We start from the raw sequence: 17,836 nt of genomic DNA on the forward strand, positions 1-17,836 counted from the left end.
GGGGGGGGGTGGGGGGCAAAGACAATAATGGAACCAAAAACAAAACAATTGACAAAAATTTGGCATTTTTAAAATTAAAAAAAAATTGGGAAAAACTCATTTTTCAAATGTGTTCCTTGTCAGACTGGGTCAAACACAAACACAAATGAGACTTGTATCTTGAGATACACAAATGAGGCTTGTGTATCTCAAGAAACGCAAGTCCCAGTTGCGTTGTTGTTGTTGTTGTTTTTTTTTTTTTTTTTTTTTTTCCTTTTGTGGGTCTCCGGCGACCAAATTTGTCGCCACCTTCCGACGACGGGGAAGCCAGCGGCAAAGGAAAAGTCCTAGCGACCCGCGCTGGCTTCTCCGTCGTCGGAGAAGTCGCCGACGAATTTGGGCGCGGAGACCAAAAATAAAAATAAAAAAGAAAAAAAGTAACGCAATTGGGACTTGTGTTTCTCGAGATGTGCAAGTCCCATTTGCGTTTGTGTTTGACCCGGTCTGACAAGGAATGCATTTGGGAAAAGAGTTTTTTTTCATTTTTGTCCCAATTTTAAAAATATCATATTTTTGTTAATTGTTTTGTTTCAGATGGGTGATCGACGCGATTAATTTTGGCACTAAAATAATAGTTGTGGATGAAATTTAGTACTGAAACAATAGCCATGAATGAAAATTAATAAAAATTAAATATGTTGACCAAAATTGTCATTTTAACAATATTTGTAGGACTAAAATTGATATTTGCTTTAAATAAAATCCTTAAAACTAAAAAGTAAAGAAAAAAATAGACACTTGGAAATGGAATTCAAAAAATCCCATAAATAACTGCAATGGGCCACTACACAAATCAAAGGAGTTTTCGCTTAATTAAAATGATAAAAATAAAAAATAATACGGAGTATAATAATAATAAAAGGAAATGGTTCCGTAAAAGAAAACCGACATGGTTTAATAATCAAAAAAGTTTTCAAAAAAAAAAAAAATTCAAAAAAGAAAAAGACAGGAAATAGTTCCGTAAAAGAAACCCGACATGGTGAGAACTGAACCATTTTGACGCCAGCAAATCCCAATTTCGCTCTCTATCCCACCCTCAGCCACACCCCAATCACGGCGGCGATCTGAAGGCGACGCCACTCTGCTCTCCCAATTCCGCCTCTCAAATCTCCGTAATCTCTCTCTCTCTATCTCTCTCTCTATCTCGTTATAATGCATACATGATTACATACACTCGCGGATGTATACATCCACAGGCATATCTTTGTCTTTACTACAAACTAAATCTTCATCAACGTATTTACTTGATCTTCACATTTTCCAGCTTAACTGCATCCAGTGTGCAAATGTACTATGATATAATTGTTAAAATTGATCATAATTGTGGCCTTGTGGTAATGCCGAACGCTTTGTTTATTTATTTGTTCCACTGAGTTTTGCGTTTTGGTCATCTACTTACTTAGGTTTTTTTGAGTGCTTTTGTTGTTATTTATCATATTAATATTAATTATAGTTTCAATTGACTGCAGTTGGTGGAAAGTGTGCTTCAAGTTGTAGAAATATATTATTTGTTGTTTAGGACTAGAAGTGGGGGCATTGAGGAGTGAGGTGGTTTGGAATAGATAAAATGCGGTTGTTTCCGAGCAAGGAGCAGCGTAAAAATGGAGAGAAAAGCCGTGCATTGTTATATCTTAATGTCTATGATCTCACACCTGTAAACAACTACTTGTATTGGTTTGGACTCGGCGTGTTTCATTCTGGTATTGAAGGTACTTTTTCAGTATGCCTTATTCATTATTATGCAGGGTACTTGCAATTCTTTTGTTTTGATATAAGATGTATGCTTCATTGCGCCGGCTATTCAAAGTTCCTCGAGTACAGTGGGAAATAAAGTATTATGTACTGGTTTCAAAGTTTTGGTCTTTTCTTGTTTCTCCATGTCACTTCTTTTGTTTGAGGCATGTTATTGACAAAGGTGTTTGTAAGATGCCAATTTGGTTGAAGATAGTCTATCTGAGACAAATTTGTAATGCATTATATGCTAGAAGGTTTTCCCCTTTTTAGTGCCTTAATTGTTTTTCATCATCTGTACTCCATAGATCTATCCAGAAATGGATTGAAAGATTAAAGCTAACCACCTTGTTAAGAATTAAAACTATACATTACTAAGGTCACATCTTGTGTCTTATATTGCATCCTAATTTGGAGTTTTATTTGGTTATAACATTTTTTTTTATAGAAAATTAATGTTTTCATGGGATGACCTTTGTTTATTTTGGAGAGAAAAAAATCATTAAAATGCACATCAATCATGCACAGCTAAAGAAGACTCAAATGTAGATATAAGTATAACTTTCTCAACCATGCTTCCAAAAACTGGCTCAGATTATGCCACTGTGAGCGAGTGAGACCTTGAACCTAATTTTTTTTTTTTCCAGTTAGCTTATATTTCCTCAGAGTACTGATAACTCATCCAGGGTGAAAGGCATAGTGGACCCCTTTAGTTGTAACCAGCTCTAATTGCAGTTACATCTCCACTCATGGGGTGTTTGGTAGGATCGAATTGAAATTCCATTCTTTCAAACTCCATGGAATTACAATTCCATGGTTTGGTTGGAGGGAATTGCAATTCCACGGAATTACAATTCCCTCCAACCATGGAATTGCAATTCCTAGGGTCCCTTCTAGGAATTGCAATTCCACACGACCACACCTTGTGGAATTGTAATTCCATGATAAATTACCATTTTATCCTTCTTATGATTATTATATTATTACTCCGTATTATATAAGGACATTTTAGTCTTTATTCACTTCTTCCTTTTCAATTCCCAATCATTGTATTCCTTCCTATCAAACAATGTAATTTAAATTCTCACTTTATTTTTTCCCACGGAATTACAATTCCTTTCCCCCTTCCAACCAAATGCCGTCACAGTTCAGCCTGTTTTGTCCCCTAACTTTTGGCCTATATTTTTCCTTCCACTTAAATTTGAAATTCCCTTTTAACTTCTGCTTTTTCTATCCCTTGGTTCTCTTCTAACCTTCCCTCACCTCTCCTGAAGAAACATCTATGGATCATCCAATACAAACTAGCATATAATCTTTTCTTTTATCTGTGTCGAGAGAACCTAAAGAGTAGACTAACATGTCTTCAAGTATAATGCAACATGTTCATCAGGATGGCTTGTGGCCTAGTGGCATTCGGTGTCCTGGTTAACACTCCACATGGATGATGGGAGTGTGTTTGAGCCTCAGTGGAGGGCTTCATTAGGTTGAGAAAGTAGCTATGAACAGATACTACATTGTAACAGAGTCAGTAGTACTCAAAAAAAAGAAAAGAATAGGACTCCTTTAGTACCATGACTACTATTCCTTTGATGAACAATTACTTTGATACATGATTATTCACACTAAAGTGGAACCTAGGTTTCTGTTTTCACATTGAGAGAGCTAGTACCACTTTACTGTTTTCAATATTTCTCAAGTCGTGTAGAGAGCATCTGTACTTCACATGCTACATTTGTAATTAGTTTGGTGAAGTTTTGATATTGAATTTTCCAGAATTCCTGTTATTTTACATGGTTAGGTTCATCTGTTGTTATAGTTATACTTGTGCTCCTCCTATAATGCAGTACATGGTCTAGAGTATGGATTTGGAGCACATGATTTCCCATCCAGCGGGGTTTTTGAGGTGGAGCCACGAAGTTGCCCAGGCTTCATGTTTAGGCGGTCAATACTGCTGGGTAGCACAGATATGTCTCGTCCAGAAGTTCGGTCTTTTATGGAACGCCTCTCTAATAAGTATCATGGGGATTCTTATCATTTAATTGCCAAGAATTGCAATCATTTTTCTAATGAAGTCTGTATGCATCTCACTGGAAAGCCAATTCCTGGATGGGTTAATCGTCTTGCCCGTGTAGGTAAGAAGGAACACTATCTTCTGCACTTTAACATTTATACTGAAGGGTTAACTAAGGCACATTGTCTGCCTGTCATTGGGTACCCAATTGCAATACAGGAAACATTATGAACTGGAACATTTTGTTCTGTCTTTTAGTTTTAAATTCAGCTGAAATCTGTATTGGTTTAGACATGTAATTGGTAATCTGATATCTATAGAGTTTTGAAATTAGAATCGTATAGCTTGGATTTCAAAAGCATTGTAGTATGCGCTGAGTGGCTTCAATACATTATCTTACACAATCAATAATTGATGTTTCAGGCTCATTCTGCAATTGTCTGTTACCAGAAAATATTCAAGTTGCGGCAGTTAGACGTCTTCCTGATCGCCAAACATGTTCAGGTTAGTTTTGACACCTGTTGCTTGTTACTTCCAAGATTTTACCTTCCAATATGCTAAGTGGCCACAGTGATTTGTAGCTAACTTCTGCTGATCTAAATGCATAGACAAGAAACTAAGGCATCTGTTTAGTTGCTTGTGTATCCTGTGGCACAGACCTCCTGAAGCTTAATAACTAGAAACCTGTATAGAGAAAGTCCTTGTGTAATTCACAACCCTTAACTCCCTAATGAGTTCCATAGTAGTTTTCACTATGTCTCATGATGAATGTTTATGGCAATTTTTAATGAATGTTCGTTTGTGGAGTAAATATTCATCATTATAGTTTCCTATGCCTTTGAAGTGAATAATCATACTCTTGTGAATTAAAATATCGAGACTCTAATGGCTACACGAGTAGGGGTCCTTTGGTATATCAATCAATTTCTTATGTGCTATTACTGATCCAAACATGTGTTGAGTTGCAGAAAAGTGTTCCTGTTATCAGTAATCCTTTCGGTTTCCTATATGCTTTACTGATCCAAAATTGTTGAAACTGCAGACGATGGTTCAGATACTGATGGATCATCATTAACAGCAGATAGTGATGATGAGGCTGACCAGCATCTGATTACTGCTGCAAATAGTGATGTGGCATTTTTGAATGAAAAACGAGTGAGACTAGCAAAAGATCTTCTTTGATATTATCCCCCACCCCTTACTTAGCTTCCAATTCATTAAATTTATTGTCGAAATCCTGTTGTTTGTAATAGTTGTGTCATCAAAATGTAATTATTTTACTTTCAACACAACTATGCTGAAGATCTTATAGTATTTATTGTGTTTCCGAACATGTTTGCGTCTGTAAAAACTACCCAAATTCTTTCGAGTGACTAGGATTCTTTGGTTGCAGTGTACTGTGTACTATGTACTTGTAGAATTTCTTATTCTCTTTAGTACCAAAAGACTCTCAATGATTTCTTGATCTGCAGACTGGCATTTGGGCAAAGTTCAGCCAAATCAAAGAAAACCATATCTAGTTATGCAGCATTTGTTCCATATAACCACTGCTTATATGCAACGACTTGTGAACATTAACCATGAGATTTCTTATAAAGAGTCTAACACCTACGTTATATGTAATGATAACTAAAGATTTCTTATAAAGAATGTGTTAAGAGTTTCACATAAGAGAAGATATATGAGTTTATAAGGTTATGAGTTAAATTAGCGATTGATAGGATTCAATCTTTTTTAAGTGTGATTTTAGCTAAAGTGCATTGTAAGAACATCCATATCAGTTGGATATTTTACACAATTTTTTAGGTGAGATGTAGGAGAGATAAAAATAGAAGAGAAAAAGAAAAGCACCTATATCAGTTGAAAATTTTGCACAATTTTTTAGGTGACATGTAAAAGAAATAAAAATATAAGAGAAAAAGAAAAGAAGAGAAGAGAAGAAAAAAACAATCTGACAATTTTTTTTAAAGGAAAGCAACGTTGTAGCATCAGGGTGACCACCAGCTGGCAGCCACTCTGATGCGCTTGCTAGGGCACGAAGTGTGCCTAACATGCAATTCGCTTTATTTTTTTCTTTATTTTTTTCTCTTTTTTTTTTATTTAAATTCTCATTTTAAAAAACCTTATTTTGCAGGGAAAAAATTAATTAAAAGCCTTACTTCCCATCCCCAAAAAACACTGGTGTGAATGCTCTAACCCAATTGAATGACCTCGATCCAATCTTAGATTATAACGAAGTTTAACATCTGTCATTAGCTTATATGCATTGAAGACGTGTGAAACATCAATCTAGAGATTTCTATAAAGAATTAGACTACAAAATCGAGTACAAAATTTTTTTACTGCCTGATCCAGTGGGCAGAAATCTCACCAAACAAGTTTTGGGAAAAAAAAGTGTAAAATTTACACTTTTGTAGAAACAAATTGGAACAAAATTGCAGTCCACGATCAGCATTGAATCCTACCAATGCGCGACGCCAACTCCTCTTCTCCAGAGCTTTTCAGATGTTTGATAATATCTTTAACATAATTTGATTTCACCTGAATCCCTTTCTTGATCATTAGGTTAGCAAGTTTCGCGCCTTCCATCAAATGATTACCTCGACAGAGCCCATCCAACAGAATTGAATACGTATCCGATTCCATTGAAGATACACATCCTGCTTTCTCAATTCCATCCATCAATTGATATCCATCCAGAATCCTTCCCTCTGAGCACAGCCATTTTATCATTGTCCCCGAAGACAAGCTGTCAGGCTTCAGCCCGGCAGCCAGCATCCTCCTAAAAACAACCTCTGCCTCGTTAAGTTTTCCAGTCCGAAACAGTGACAACACGAGAGAACTGTGGCACTCGTCGTTAGAAACACCATTTCCAGCAACTCGATTCACAACCTTATGAGCCTCCTCGACATGACCATCCACACACAGCCCGTGAATGAGAGTAGAGATCAATACTCTATTCGGCTTACACCCCAAATCCTCCATTCGACCCAAAATAGGCATTGCCTCTACCGAACAGCCTTTTTCAACAAACCCCTGAATCAGAGTGGTATAGGTAACAACATTTGGTCTACAATCGCCGCCTTCTTTCTCCATTTCCTCCAACAACTCCATCGCCCTTTCCAGACTCCCAAACCTCAAAATCCCATCAAGAAGCACGGAATACACCACTGTACCGGGCAAGCAACCGTGCCCTCTCATCGATTTAACCAACCTGCAAGCCTCCTCCAACCTACCCACCTCACTCAAACCCTTGATCATCATAACATAAGTGGCCATATCAGGGTAAAGATCAATCAAGCCCATCTCTCTCATCAATCCCATTGCCCCATCTATATCCCCCTTCTCACACAGCAACCTAATCACTCCATTATAAGCAATCATGTCTGGCCTGCAATTAAAATCCTTCATTTTCCTCAACACCCACAACCCCAAGCCTGCATCTTTAGCCTCTCTACACAAATTAAACACAACCCTAAACATTTTTACACTGACTATGCATCCCTCCACCTCATAAGCCTCAAAAGCATCAGTAACGATATTCGGGTTTTCCTTAACTTTCAGCAAGTTACAAGCTTTGTTATACATGTATGTTGAGTGTCTATAGGAAGGGTGAACCCCGGCCCATATGAAGAATCTGAGACCCATTTGGCGGTTTTCAACTGAAAAGCTTTCCAAAACCCGAGTGACACAAGGGGCATCCAATTCGGCTTTGACTAAGTTCAAGGATTTCTCTATGTTGGGTCCGTTTTTCTGCAAATGGGTCATGAATTGTGAAGCAGCTAATGACGAAGACGAAGCAGTAGAGAAGAGAAGGACGTTGCTAATTCCGAAATTGGGTTTCTTGCAGGTTGAAAAGTGGCGAGAGATTGAGAGAAAATTCATGGTAATTTACAGCGAAGATAGGCAGAGAATTTGGGGAAAGTGCATAAACCCTAATTTACGATAAAAGTGGAAATGAATATCTTGATCTTACGATAACAAAAAATGGATAACAATGCTGCTTTTCCAACGTTTCTGAAGGGAATAGAAGTGAACCAGGCTCCAGCGGCGAGGAGGAAGCGGAGCTGTAGTCGCCGAACAGCACGGCGTCGAGCGGGAGCGATATAGAAGATGAGGAGACAAAGAGGGGTTGCTCTCGGGGAATCAGCGATGAAGAAGACGGCGGAGAAGCTTCCAGAAAGAAGCTCCGCCACAACAAAGATCAGTCCGCCATTTTCGAAGAGACCTTCAAAGTTCAAAGAACACAACACTCTCAATCCCGTAATTAGTATGCGTAATAATACCTCCTTTTTTTTTTTCCCCTAAAAAAGATATATTTACATTAAAACTTTCATATTATATTTTAGTCAATGACATATCCATCATGATTTCCCATACCTTTTGGGAAGGTAATTCCTGCGCGGACCTCTTTGTAAATATGGGTCAGGAGGCGCAGTGGGGTACGACGATTCTGGACACCCCCGAATGATTTTATTGATCTTTTGCAGCGGGACGCGTCGAGCTCATCAATTAGTAGACGTTGTTAATTTCTCGGGACCTTTTGGTCCCTCTCTTTCACCAAAAGAAAAATATGACTTGTCATATATGTTGCTGTATATAAAAGCATTACCCTCCTTCCAAAGTTTCCCACACGGAATGAATTTGTTATTATAATATATGTGCAATTATACTTTTATACCTTAAGTATATTCTTTAAATATTATAAAAAATTATTCATGCATCGCACGGGTAATTGGACAATTATTTGTTATAATTCAAGCAAGAAAAACATCATAAAACATAATCGATCCAACCAATTTCATCAATTGCGCTATATAATATTCAATGTTATAATTTATATNTCAATACTCTATTCGGCTTACACCCCAAATCCTCCATTCGACCCAAAATAGGCATTGCCTCTACCGAACAGCCTTTTTCAACAAACCCCTGAATCAGAGTGGTATAGGTAACAACATTTGGTCTACAATCGCCGCCTTCTTTCTCCATTTCCTCCAACAACTCCATCGCCCTTTCCAGACTCCCAAACCTCAAAATCCCATCAAGAAGCACGGAATACACCACTGTACCGGGCAAGCAACCGTGCCCTCTCATCGATTTAACCAACCTGCAAGCCTCCTCCAACCTACCCACCTCACTCAAACCCTTGATCATCATAACATAAGTGGCCATATCAGGGTAAAGATCAATCAAGCCCATCTCTCTCATCAATCCCATTGCCCCATCTATATCCCCCTTCTCACACAGCAACCTAATCACTCCATTATAAGCAATCATGTCTGGCCTGCAATTAAAATCCTTCATTTTCCTCAACACCCACAACCCCAAGCCTGCATCTTTAGCCTCTCTACACAAATTAAACACAACCCTAAACATTTTTACACTGACTATGCATCCCTCCACCTCATAAGCCTCAAAAGCATCAGTAACGATATTCGGGTTTTCCTTAACTTTCAGCAAGTTACAAGCTTTGTTATACATGTATGTTGAGTGTCTATAGGAAGGGTGAACCCCGGCCCATATGAAGAATCTGAGACCCATTTGGCGGTTTTCAACTGAAAAGCTTTCCAAAACCCGAGTGACACAAGGGGCATCCAATTCGGCTTTGACTAAGTTCAAGGATTTCTCTATGTTGGGTCCGTTTTTCTGCAAATGGGTCATGAATTGTGAAGCAGCTAATGACGAAGACGAAGCAGTAGAGAAGAGAAGGACGTTGCTAATTCCGAAATTGGGTTTCTTGCAGGTTGAAAAGTGGCGAGAGATTGAGAGAAAATTCATGGTAATTTACAGCGAAGATAGGCAGAGAATTTGGGGAAAGTGCATAAACCCTAATTTACGATAAAAGTGGAAATGAATATCTTGATCTTACGATAACAAAAAATGGATAACAATGCTGCTTTTCCAACGTTTCTGAAGGGAATAGAAGTGAACCAGGCTCCAGCGGCGAGGAGGAAGCGGAGCTGTAGTCGCCGAACAGCACGGCGTCGAGCGGGAGCGATATAGAAGATGAGGAGACAAAGAGGGGTTGCTCTCGGGGAATCAGCGATGAAGAAGACGGCGGAGAAGCTTCCAGAAAGAAGCTCCGCCACAACAAAGATCAGTCCGCCATTTTCGAAGAGACCTTCAAAGTTCAAAGAACACAACACTCTCAATCCCGTAATTAGTATGCGTAATAATACCTCCTTTTTTTTTTTCCCCTAAAAAAGATATATTTACATTAAAACTTTCATATTATATTTTAGTCAATGACATATCCATCATGATTTCCCATACCTTTTGGGAAGGTAATTCCTGCGCGGACCTCTTTGTAAATATGGGTCAGGAGGCGCAGTGGGGTACGACGATTCTGGACACCCCCGAATGATTTTATTGATCTTTTGCAGCGGGACGCGTCGAGCTCATCAATTAGTAGACGTTGTTAATTTCTCGGGACCTTTTGGTCCCTCTCTTTCACCAAAAGAAAAATATGACTTGTCATATATGTTGCTGTATATAAAAGCATTACCCTCCTTCCAAAGTTTCCCACACGGAATGAATTTGTTATTATAATATATGTGCAATTATACTTTTATACCTTAAGTATATTCTTTAAATATTATAAAAAATTATTCATGCATCGCACGGGTAATTGGACAATTATTTGTTATAATTCAAGCAAGAAAAACATCATAAAACATAATCGATCCAACCAATTTCATCAATTGCGCATCATAAAACATAATCGATCCAACCAATTTCATCAATTGCGCTATATAATATTCAATGTTACCAACCAATTTCATCAATTGCGCTATATAATATTCAATGTTATAATCCAATTTCATCAATTGCGCTATATAATATTCAATGTTATAATTTATATAATTGTATATCGCTATATAATATTCAATGTTATAATTTATATAATTGTATATTGATATATAATATTCAATGTTATAATTTATATAATTGTATATTGATCTAAATATTCTTTAAATATTATAACAAATCCATTCCGTGCAACGCACGGGCGAAAATACTAGTTTTTTTAAAAATATTTACGGAGTTTTTTTTAAAAAAAAAAAAATTCAGTAATGGTATTAATTATTAATAAATTAAGTAAATTTATTACGAAATACTAAGATAAAATTATATTAACTGAAAAATAGTCAAAATTAAATTCATATAATATTATAAGAAAAAATACTTTAATGTTGTATATGATGGGATAATTAAATTAGTACACGGATCTCAAGTCCAACTCAAAGTACTACTACTACAATGATCAAAGAGTTTTATAGTAATTAAGACAATCAACAACCAACAACCATGAGTTATTAATCCAAGCACTTAGTCGTTCATTTCATATACGAGCCATTAAATCCGACTATTATTAGCCTAATATATATACTTAGTTATTATAAGTTATAACAAGCCATGGATACTCTCAAAATTTGTATTGAACACCTAAAGCAATGCAATCATCCATTTCATTGTTTGTCAATTAACAATTTCAGTGTATATCAAGATTTTTGTATTAAATCTTCTATATAATGATGCTTCTATTTCTTTCTTTCTTTCTTCTTCTTCTTCTTCTTCTTCTTCTTCTTCTTCTTCTTCTTCTTCTTCTTCTTCTTCTTCTTCTTCTTCTTCTTCTTCTTCTTTAAATTAAACTTGTGAATTATTCAATTAGTTCACAGGTATTGATGAATATTAATATTTATGATACTTGTTATAAATCATATCATTTGATGATATACAAATACTTAAAAAAAAAATTAGAGAAAATTGCCATTTTAGTCTACTAACTATTAGGGTCCTCTTAATTGCAGCCCGCGACTTTCAAAAGTGTTAATTGCATACCATGACTATTCAATTTTTGTCAATTTTGGTCACTCCGACCAAATTTTCGGCCAAATCTCACCGGAATTCCCCAAACCTAAAAATAACAAGGGCATTTTAGTCATTTCATCACACCCTATACATTTCTTCTTCTCCGGCGAGCTACCATTTTTCTCCGGCGACCAACTTCGTTGACCATGTTTTGGAGCTAGCCATGTTAGCCAACAACAACAACAACACTCCTTCTTCTTCCTCTGAACCCTTTGCCACTTTCGATAGCGGCAACAAGGGTATGTATGCGAGAACGTTGCTAGAGTATGTATGCGAGAACGACAGCAAGGGTTATGGGTGGGCGAACGCAGATCCGGATGCGAAGGTGGTGTCATTGTCGCCGAAAACGTTGATGGAGTCTGATCGGTATGTATGCGAGATTTGCAACCGGCGGGAGAGGAAGACGCCGTGGATTCGTGAAAGGTGCAGAACCTGCAGATGCACCGACGGCGGCACAAGGTGCCGTGGATTCGTGGAAGCTGCTGAAGAGGGAGACGCCGGTGGTGCGGAAGAGAGTTTTCGTGTGCCTAGAGCCGACGTGTCTCAACCACGACCCCTGCCACGTCGGAGAAAAATGAGCACTCGCCGGAGAAGAAGAAATAGGATGTGAAATGACTAAAATGCTCTCGTTATTTTTAGGTTTAAGAAATTCCGGTGAGATTTGGCCGGTAATTTGACCGGAGTGATCAAAATTGACAAAAATTGAATAGTCAGGATATGCAATTAACACTTTTGAAAGTCGTGGACTGCAATTAAGAGGACCTCAATAGTTTTTTTTTTTTTTTTTTTTNACCTCAATAGTTTTTTTTTTTTTTTTTTTTGAGTACAAGGACACCAATAATTAGTAGACTAAAATGGCAATTTTCTCAAAAAATTATAATGCTTATGTTTCGTCTCACTTGAAGTGACGATATGAGATTTGTAAATAGTCTAATAATCTATAGCCTTTTTTTAACCTAACAAGTGGGGTAGGTAAGTATATGGCCGGGGATATTTTGTAATTTATTAAAATTTTAGAATTTTTTCTGAAGATATTGTCTTTTGTGCAACAGAGGATGAAACCCTTGCATCACTCGTATATTGAAAAAAGGTACAAATAGTCCACTGAACTATTTGAGGAATAACAATTAAGTCAACGAATTCGAATAAGTTTCAAATTCATACATGATTTAAAAAAAAAAAAACAATTAGCATTTTTAGAGGGTTAATAACAAGTTCATGCTTATTAGGATGGCATGTGTATTTTTTATTTTCTATTTATTATTATTATTATTATTATTATTATTATTATTATCCTACTAAGCATAAAAAATCCTACTAAAAGCATCTATAATAGTGGAGTTTTTTGTGGTTTTTGAGTAGTTTTTGTAAGTGTGAATATGAAAGAGAAAATGTAATGGGAGGAAAAAAATAAAACAAATCTGATTTAAAAAAAAAAGAGTTAATGTCAGACGCGTCTCACGTGCCCAACACTACACGTGCCCACTGGGCACACTAGTGGCTGTCACGCGAGCCTCGCAGCGATTCGACTTTTGATTTCGTGCGTCCTATTACTGTTCCAATAACCCTTTCTTGCAGATGAACCCAATCCTTCCCTCACCTTGTTTCTCTTTGATCCATGTAGACATTGTTCTAAAAACCCCAAAATATTGATGCTCTAAGCAATTAGCATTTCCTGTCATAATCTAGCTACCCATAATGTGATACAGATGAACCCAATCCTTCTCTCACCTTTTTTTTTTAAAGTCAAATGCTTAGTAGGGTAATAATAATAATAATAATATTTAAAAAAATTACACATGGCATCATAATCAGCACAAATTTGTTGTTAACTTGCTAAAAATGCTAATTGCTCTTTTTTCCAGGTTCAAGATGAATTTGGAGCTTATTCAAGTTTGGTGGTTTAATTACTATCCCAAAAATAGTTCAATGGCCTATTTGTACTTTTTTCCCTCGTATATTTGTTCATTGCCAGGTTGCTCAAGCTTGCTGGGCTCTCTCAAATTTGCAGATCAACTTTGAGAATAACATCATCTTCACCGAATAGCTGGTCCGAAACATCAAAACTCTGGAGAAGGATCAATAGGCTCTTCTTCTTCTTCTTCTTCTTTTTTTATTTTTTTATTTTTTATTTTTTTATTTTTTTAATGATCTACTGGTATCTTTGGATAGCTAGAAGTGACAAGTAATTTTGAATAATATCATCATCTCGCCAAGAGTTATCATGAAAAAGCAAAGTCCCATCTACATGCATGGAAGACAACTAATACAGAAGACCTCCAGCATGTTATCTCTGACAATAATTTTATTACTACATGGACAAAGCCAAGGTAGGGATTCTTAATGTTGATGCAACTATTGATCTTGATAAAGGTGTCATGGGTTTTTTGGTTGGATCATACGTGACCAAGGTGAGAGGAATCCACACCCCGAAAGAGGCAAAAGTTCTATCCTTGCGGGATGCTATTATTTGGATGCAAGAACAAAGTCATGAGTTCTTTCAAGTAGGGGTGGATGCGCTCCAAGTTGTTAATGGTTTACGGGGTAAAGTTCAGGATTCTCATTTTGATTTACTCTTTGATGTCAAACTCATTCTCTTATCTTTACCATATGTTTTTATTAACTTTGCTAAACGATCTGAATCGGATTGCCCATCTCTTAGTTAGGGAATCCCTTTCCATGTCCGATTGTGGATGACGGTAATAATGTGTTACCGGTATATATTTGAGTATTATCGAGTATTTGAATAGCGTTGAGTACAGTGTTTTGGTATTTGAGTACGACATTGAGTGCCATGCTCAGTGTACAAGGTGAGTTGAGTGTCGTTTCATCCAAGTCAAGTGTCCTGTTTCACTACGTGGTCGTGAGTCTTTTTATCCCTTTCAGCTTAGTAACGGAGCATTAATGAGGAGTTGAACGTTGGACATCAATGCCTGAGGAGTTGAACGTTGGGCATCAATGCCTGAGGAGCTGAATGCTGATGAGCTGAACGTTGGTCATCAATGCTGAGGAGCTGAGGAGCCGTTGAGCATTGATGCTGAGGAGTGAAGTGTTGAACGGTTGGTTGAACGTCCGTTGCCTTGTCTCTGGGTCCTGCCAATGGTTCCGGGTCGAGTGTTGCTAGCCTGATTACTCTGTCAGTGGAATATAACGTGGATTGATCCTCCACCTCAGTTTATTGTTGATGCTCTGTTGGACGATGCTCATGAATGAATTGCATTCTATTTTGTTTTGCAAAAAAAAAAAAAAAAAGAAAAAAAAAAGGCAAGCTGAGGTAAATTTGTGGTTCTTGAAGGGCGTTTATGGAATTCTTTTATTGTCTTCAATCTATCAACTGATCAACACTACAATAATTTCACCTTTTAGTGTGGTGAATATAATGAGAGTTGACTAACTGAAAATTAGAGACCAAATCACCAAAAGTATTGGATTAAATTTATCATTAGAGAACTAATTTTACTATTTATTTTTATCTTTTCTTTTTCTTTTATTTATGCTAACCTAACATTGTGACATCAATCAAATCTGACTTGTCAATATGTTGTGTTATTAATGGATTTAACAAATTAATCACAATCACAATATAAAATTTAACTATTTAATAAATTATTTGACTTCTGCCAAGACTTTGTGGTTTAGTGGCACTTGGTTGCACTCCCATATAGAAGGGGTGGGTTCGAGCCAATATTACAACCTGATATCATAATTCAAAAAAATTAAAATTGTTTTGAAATAAGTAGGCGAGTGAATAAAACATGATTTTTATATTCCAAATAATTCTTAATTCTTTGTGTATATAACTGTGTTGGATGGGTAACATCAAAATAATGGTAAAATATTATAAAATTCTTAAAACAATAAAACTGTACATATTACATTGTAAAATTTTCTTGAATATACCAATATCCAAGACCACAAATCATCATACATTAATCATGGTGCACTATAGCATTTTTGTTGTATCTAGCCAGCCCTTACCCTTGTTTCATTCACATCTTCTACAAGGGGTAGGAAATTTGACAAGACTACTCATAATTCATTCATATTAAAATTATGATAGGTACCTAAACTTAATATGAGAGTACACATCTCAAAAGGTTGGTTTAGTAGATGAGAGACCCTATTGAGTTTATGTACAATTTCACAATTTCTCGCAAAATTAATATGAAATCATTCCAAATTACAGTTTAAGGGTGTTGGGGCGGGTGACATCAAATCGTCGATGAGGGTCTACACAGGTTCCCATATGTTGAAGAGGAAGGGCCTTGGTTAGACCATTTCTATTTGTGACCAATGACCCATAAGAATATATTGCCGGAGACGATGCTGGTGGTGGGACAGCAACACACTCACATGAAGGGCACATAGTGAGGGTTGTCGGAGGGGGCATTTGCATGTAGAAATGTGGGGAGAGCTTGAGAGCCCTAAGTTGTTGAATTTCTTTATGTAACCTCCGATTTTCTTCCGTTAGATTCTCACAACATCTCTTCAATACCTCACAATCGACCTCAGTTTGCTTCAATTTTGTTCTGAAAATAAATGAAAAATAGAGTCAATAATACCCAATTTAGTATTTATCAATTGGAAACTATATGCCTTAAGTATGTCAAGTTTATTATTAATATTATTCTAATATATTGGACATATATAATCAGCATTGCTCTTTTCTCATTGCTTAACATAGAGAACATTTAAAGTGTTGATCATTTTGTAGATTGAAGACAGTAAGAGAATTCCATAAATGCCCTTCAAGATTGACAAATTTATCTCACCTTGCCCTCCTGTTTTGAAACCACACTTCCACTTGCCTTGGCCTCAACCCCAGCCTTTTAGCCAATCCTAGCTTTTGCTTCTGCAAAAACACACCCCAAAACTTTATTAAAATTGCAAAAATATCCCCACATAGGCACAAAAAAAATACGGAGTAATATTTATATCAAATAATATGATTTATAATAAGTACCGTAAATATTAATATTCATCAATATATGTGAATTAATTGTGTAATTCACTAGTTGATTAAAAAAAAGGAAATATTAGGCATTTATGCTTCAACATAATATATACTTACCGGATTGAGAGTGTTGTGTTCTTTGAAGGTCTCTTCGAGAATGGCGGACTGATCTTTGTTGAGGCGGAGCTTCTTTCTGGAAGCTTCTCCGCCGTCTTCTTCATCTGAGCAAGCTCTCTCCGTCTCCTGATCTTCTCTCTCGCTCCGCTTGCTCCCGCTCGACACCGTGCTGTTGTTCGGCGACGACACCCACGCTTCCTCCTCGCCGTCCGCCGCCCCCGCAGCCGCCGGAGCCCGGTTCACGTCTATTCCCTTCAGGAACGCGGCGGCTTCCGCTCTTCCGCAGGCGTCGGAGTTCCGATCTGCCCAGCATGGGGAGCTGTGGAAGGGCGAGGAATGAGAACTGCTTGAAGAAGTGGAGAGGTTGAGGTTTTGCGGTGTTTCTGACGCCCTGCCGCAACTCTCGCCGGAAAATCCCAACTTCAAGCTCAGCCCCAAATCTTGGTACTCCAACATCATTTCTAAATCAGATCAATGATTCTGAAGCTCAGGATTAGTTTAGCGCAAGCTAGGAAACTTAAGGTATTCCTTGGATAATGATATCTTGTATACAGATGTGTTGTGTATATTCCTCAGAAGTTGTATGTATATATATATATATAGAGAGAAGGGTTTGTAAAGACTAGAAAGAAGCTGTGTGATGAATTGATGAGCAATATGGGGATGTATGGTTTAACTTATATAGAAAGAAGATGAGAGAGGTGTTTGAGGTGGGTGGGGGGTAGTGGGTGCGTGGGTGGGGGATGGGTATGGAGTAGGGGAGTTTTAATTAGTATGATGTCAATGATGACAAAGTGAGAGTTTGGGGCAGCAATAATTACAATCATAACTTTTGCCTCCCCATAAATATTTACTCTATTTTTTTTTAATGGGAGATTAAAACTCTAAAATGTATAATCTTAATTAATTAGAAGATATTTAAATTAATAATAACCGGTTGAACTCACTGTTTTTTTTATAAATCAAGCCATACATATCGAGTCATTTAACATTACTCCTAGATTTCCTTTCGGGTATATATAATGACAAATTAAATCTTATTGAGGAAATATGGTGAGAACTAGATAGTCAATCGAAATTCTCAAAATTTTTACTAGTTTTGAGTGATT

General features: G+C 37.0%; 4 protein-coding genes across 4 annotated transcripts; 1 reads left to right on the forward strand and 3 right to left on the reverse strand.

Moving 5' to 3' along the window:
* The first annotated feature begins 1,007 nt into the window (after window positions 1-1,007).
* LOC116028764 (deSI-like protein At4g17486) lies at window positions 1,008-5,252 on the forward strand. Its single transcript, XM_031270583.1, has 5 exons — window positions 1,008-1,151; window positions 1,509-1,748; window positions 3,615-3,902; window positions 4,205-4,285; window positions 4,824-5,252. The coding sequence occupies exons 2-5, from the start codon at window positions 1,607-1,609 to the stop codon at window positions 4,961-4,963; spliced, it is 651 nt and encodes a 216-aa protein (XP_031126443.1). The 5' UTR covers window positions 1,008-1,151; window positions 1,509-1,606; the 3' UTR covers window positions 4,964-5,252.
* Window positions 5,253-6,056: 804 nt separating this feature from the next.
* LOC116030365 (pentatricopeptide repeat-containing protein At5g47360-like) lies at window positions 6,057-8,085 on the reverse strand. Its single transcript, XM_031272595.1, has one exon. It carries the CDS (start codon window positions 7,664-7,666, stop codon window positions 6,230-6,232), a length of 1,437 nt encoding a protein of 478 aa, XP_031128455.1. The 5' UTR covers window positions 7,667-8,085; the 3' UTR covers window positions 6,057-6,229.
* A 526-nt stretch (window positions 8,086-8,611) lies between these two features.
* LOC116029904 (pentatricopeptide repeat-containing protein At5g47360-like) lies at window positions 8,612-9,981 on the reverse strand. The gene has a single exon (XM_031271951.1). The coding sequence runs from the start codon at window positions 9,560-9,562 to the stop codon at window positions 8,612-8,614; it is 951 nt and encodes a 316-aa protein (XP_031127811.1). The 5' UTR covers window positions 9,563-9,981.
* A 5,529-nt stretch (window positions 9,982-15,510) lies between these two features.
* LOC116028717 (homeobox-leucine zipper protein HAT4-like) lies at window positions 15,511-17,363 on the reverse strand. The gene is made up of 3 exons (XM_031270524.1): window positions 16,728-17,363; window positions 16,429-16,508; window positions 15,511-16,185 (listed from the first exon to the last, which is right to left on the reverse strand). Exons 1-3 carry the CDS (start codon window positions 17,184-17,186, stop codon window positions 15,837-15,839), a joined length of 888 nt encoding a protein of 295 aa, XP_031126384.1. The 5' UTR covers window positions 17,187-17,363; the 3' UTR covers window positions 15,511-15,836.
* Between the last annotated feature and the right edge of the window lie 473 nt (window positions 17,364-17,836).

Source organism: Ipomoea triloba, chromosome 9 (assembly GCF_003576645.1).
Source record: "Ipomoea triloba cultivar NCNSP0323 chromosome 9, ASM357664v1".
NCBI lineage: Eukaryota > Viridiplantae > Streptophyta > Magnoliopsida > Solanales > Convolvulaceae > Ipomoea > Ipomoea triloba.

What these genes read in the sequence shown, in the direction of transcription:
- LOC116030365 (XM_031272595.1), bottom strand. Translation starts at nt 7,666, where the DNA reads ATGAATTTTCTCTCAATCTCTCGCCACTTTTCAACCTGCAAGAAACCC.
- LOC116028717 (XM_031270524.1), bottom strand. Translation starts at nt 17,186, where the DNA reads ATGATGTTGGAGTACCAAGATTTGGGGCTGAGCTTGAAGTTGGGATTT. An exon ending in AACACAACACTCTCAATCCG is followed by an intron (nt 16,509 to 16,727) that starts GTAAGTATATAT and finishes GTGTTTTTGCAG; the next exon opens with AAGCAAAAGCTAGGATTGGC. An exon ending in TTTCAAAACAGGAGGGCAAG is followed by an intron (nt 16,186 to 16,428) that starts GTGAGATAAATT and finishes ATTTATTTTCAG; the next exon opens with AACAAAATTGAAGCAAACTG.
- LOC116028764 (XM_031270583.1), top strand. Translation starts at nt 1,607, where the DNA reads ATGCGGTTGTTTCCGAGCAAGGAGCAGCGTAAAAATGGAGAGAAAAGC. An exon ending in GTTTCATTCTGGTATTGAAG is followed by an intron (nt 1,749 to 3,614) that starts GTACTTTTTCAG and finishes CCTATAATGCAG; the next exon opens with TACATGGTCTAGAGTATGGA. An exon ending in TAATCGTCTTGCCCGTGTAG is followed by an intron (nt 3,903 to 4,204) that starts GTAAGAAGGAAC and finishes TTGATGTTTCAG; the next exon opens with GCTCATTCTGCAATTGTCTG.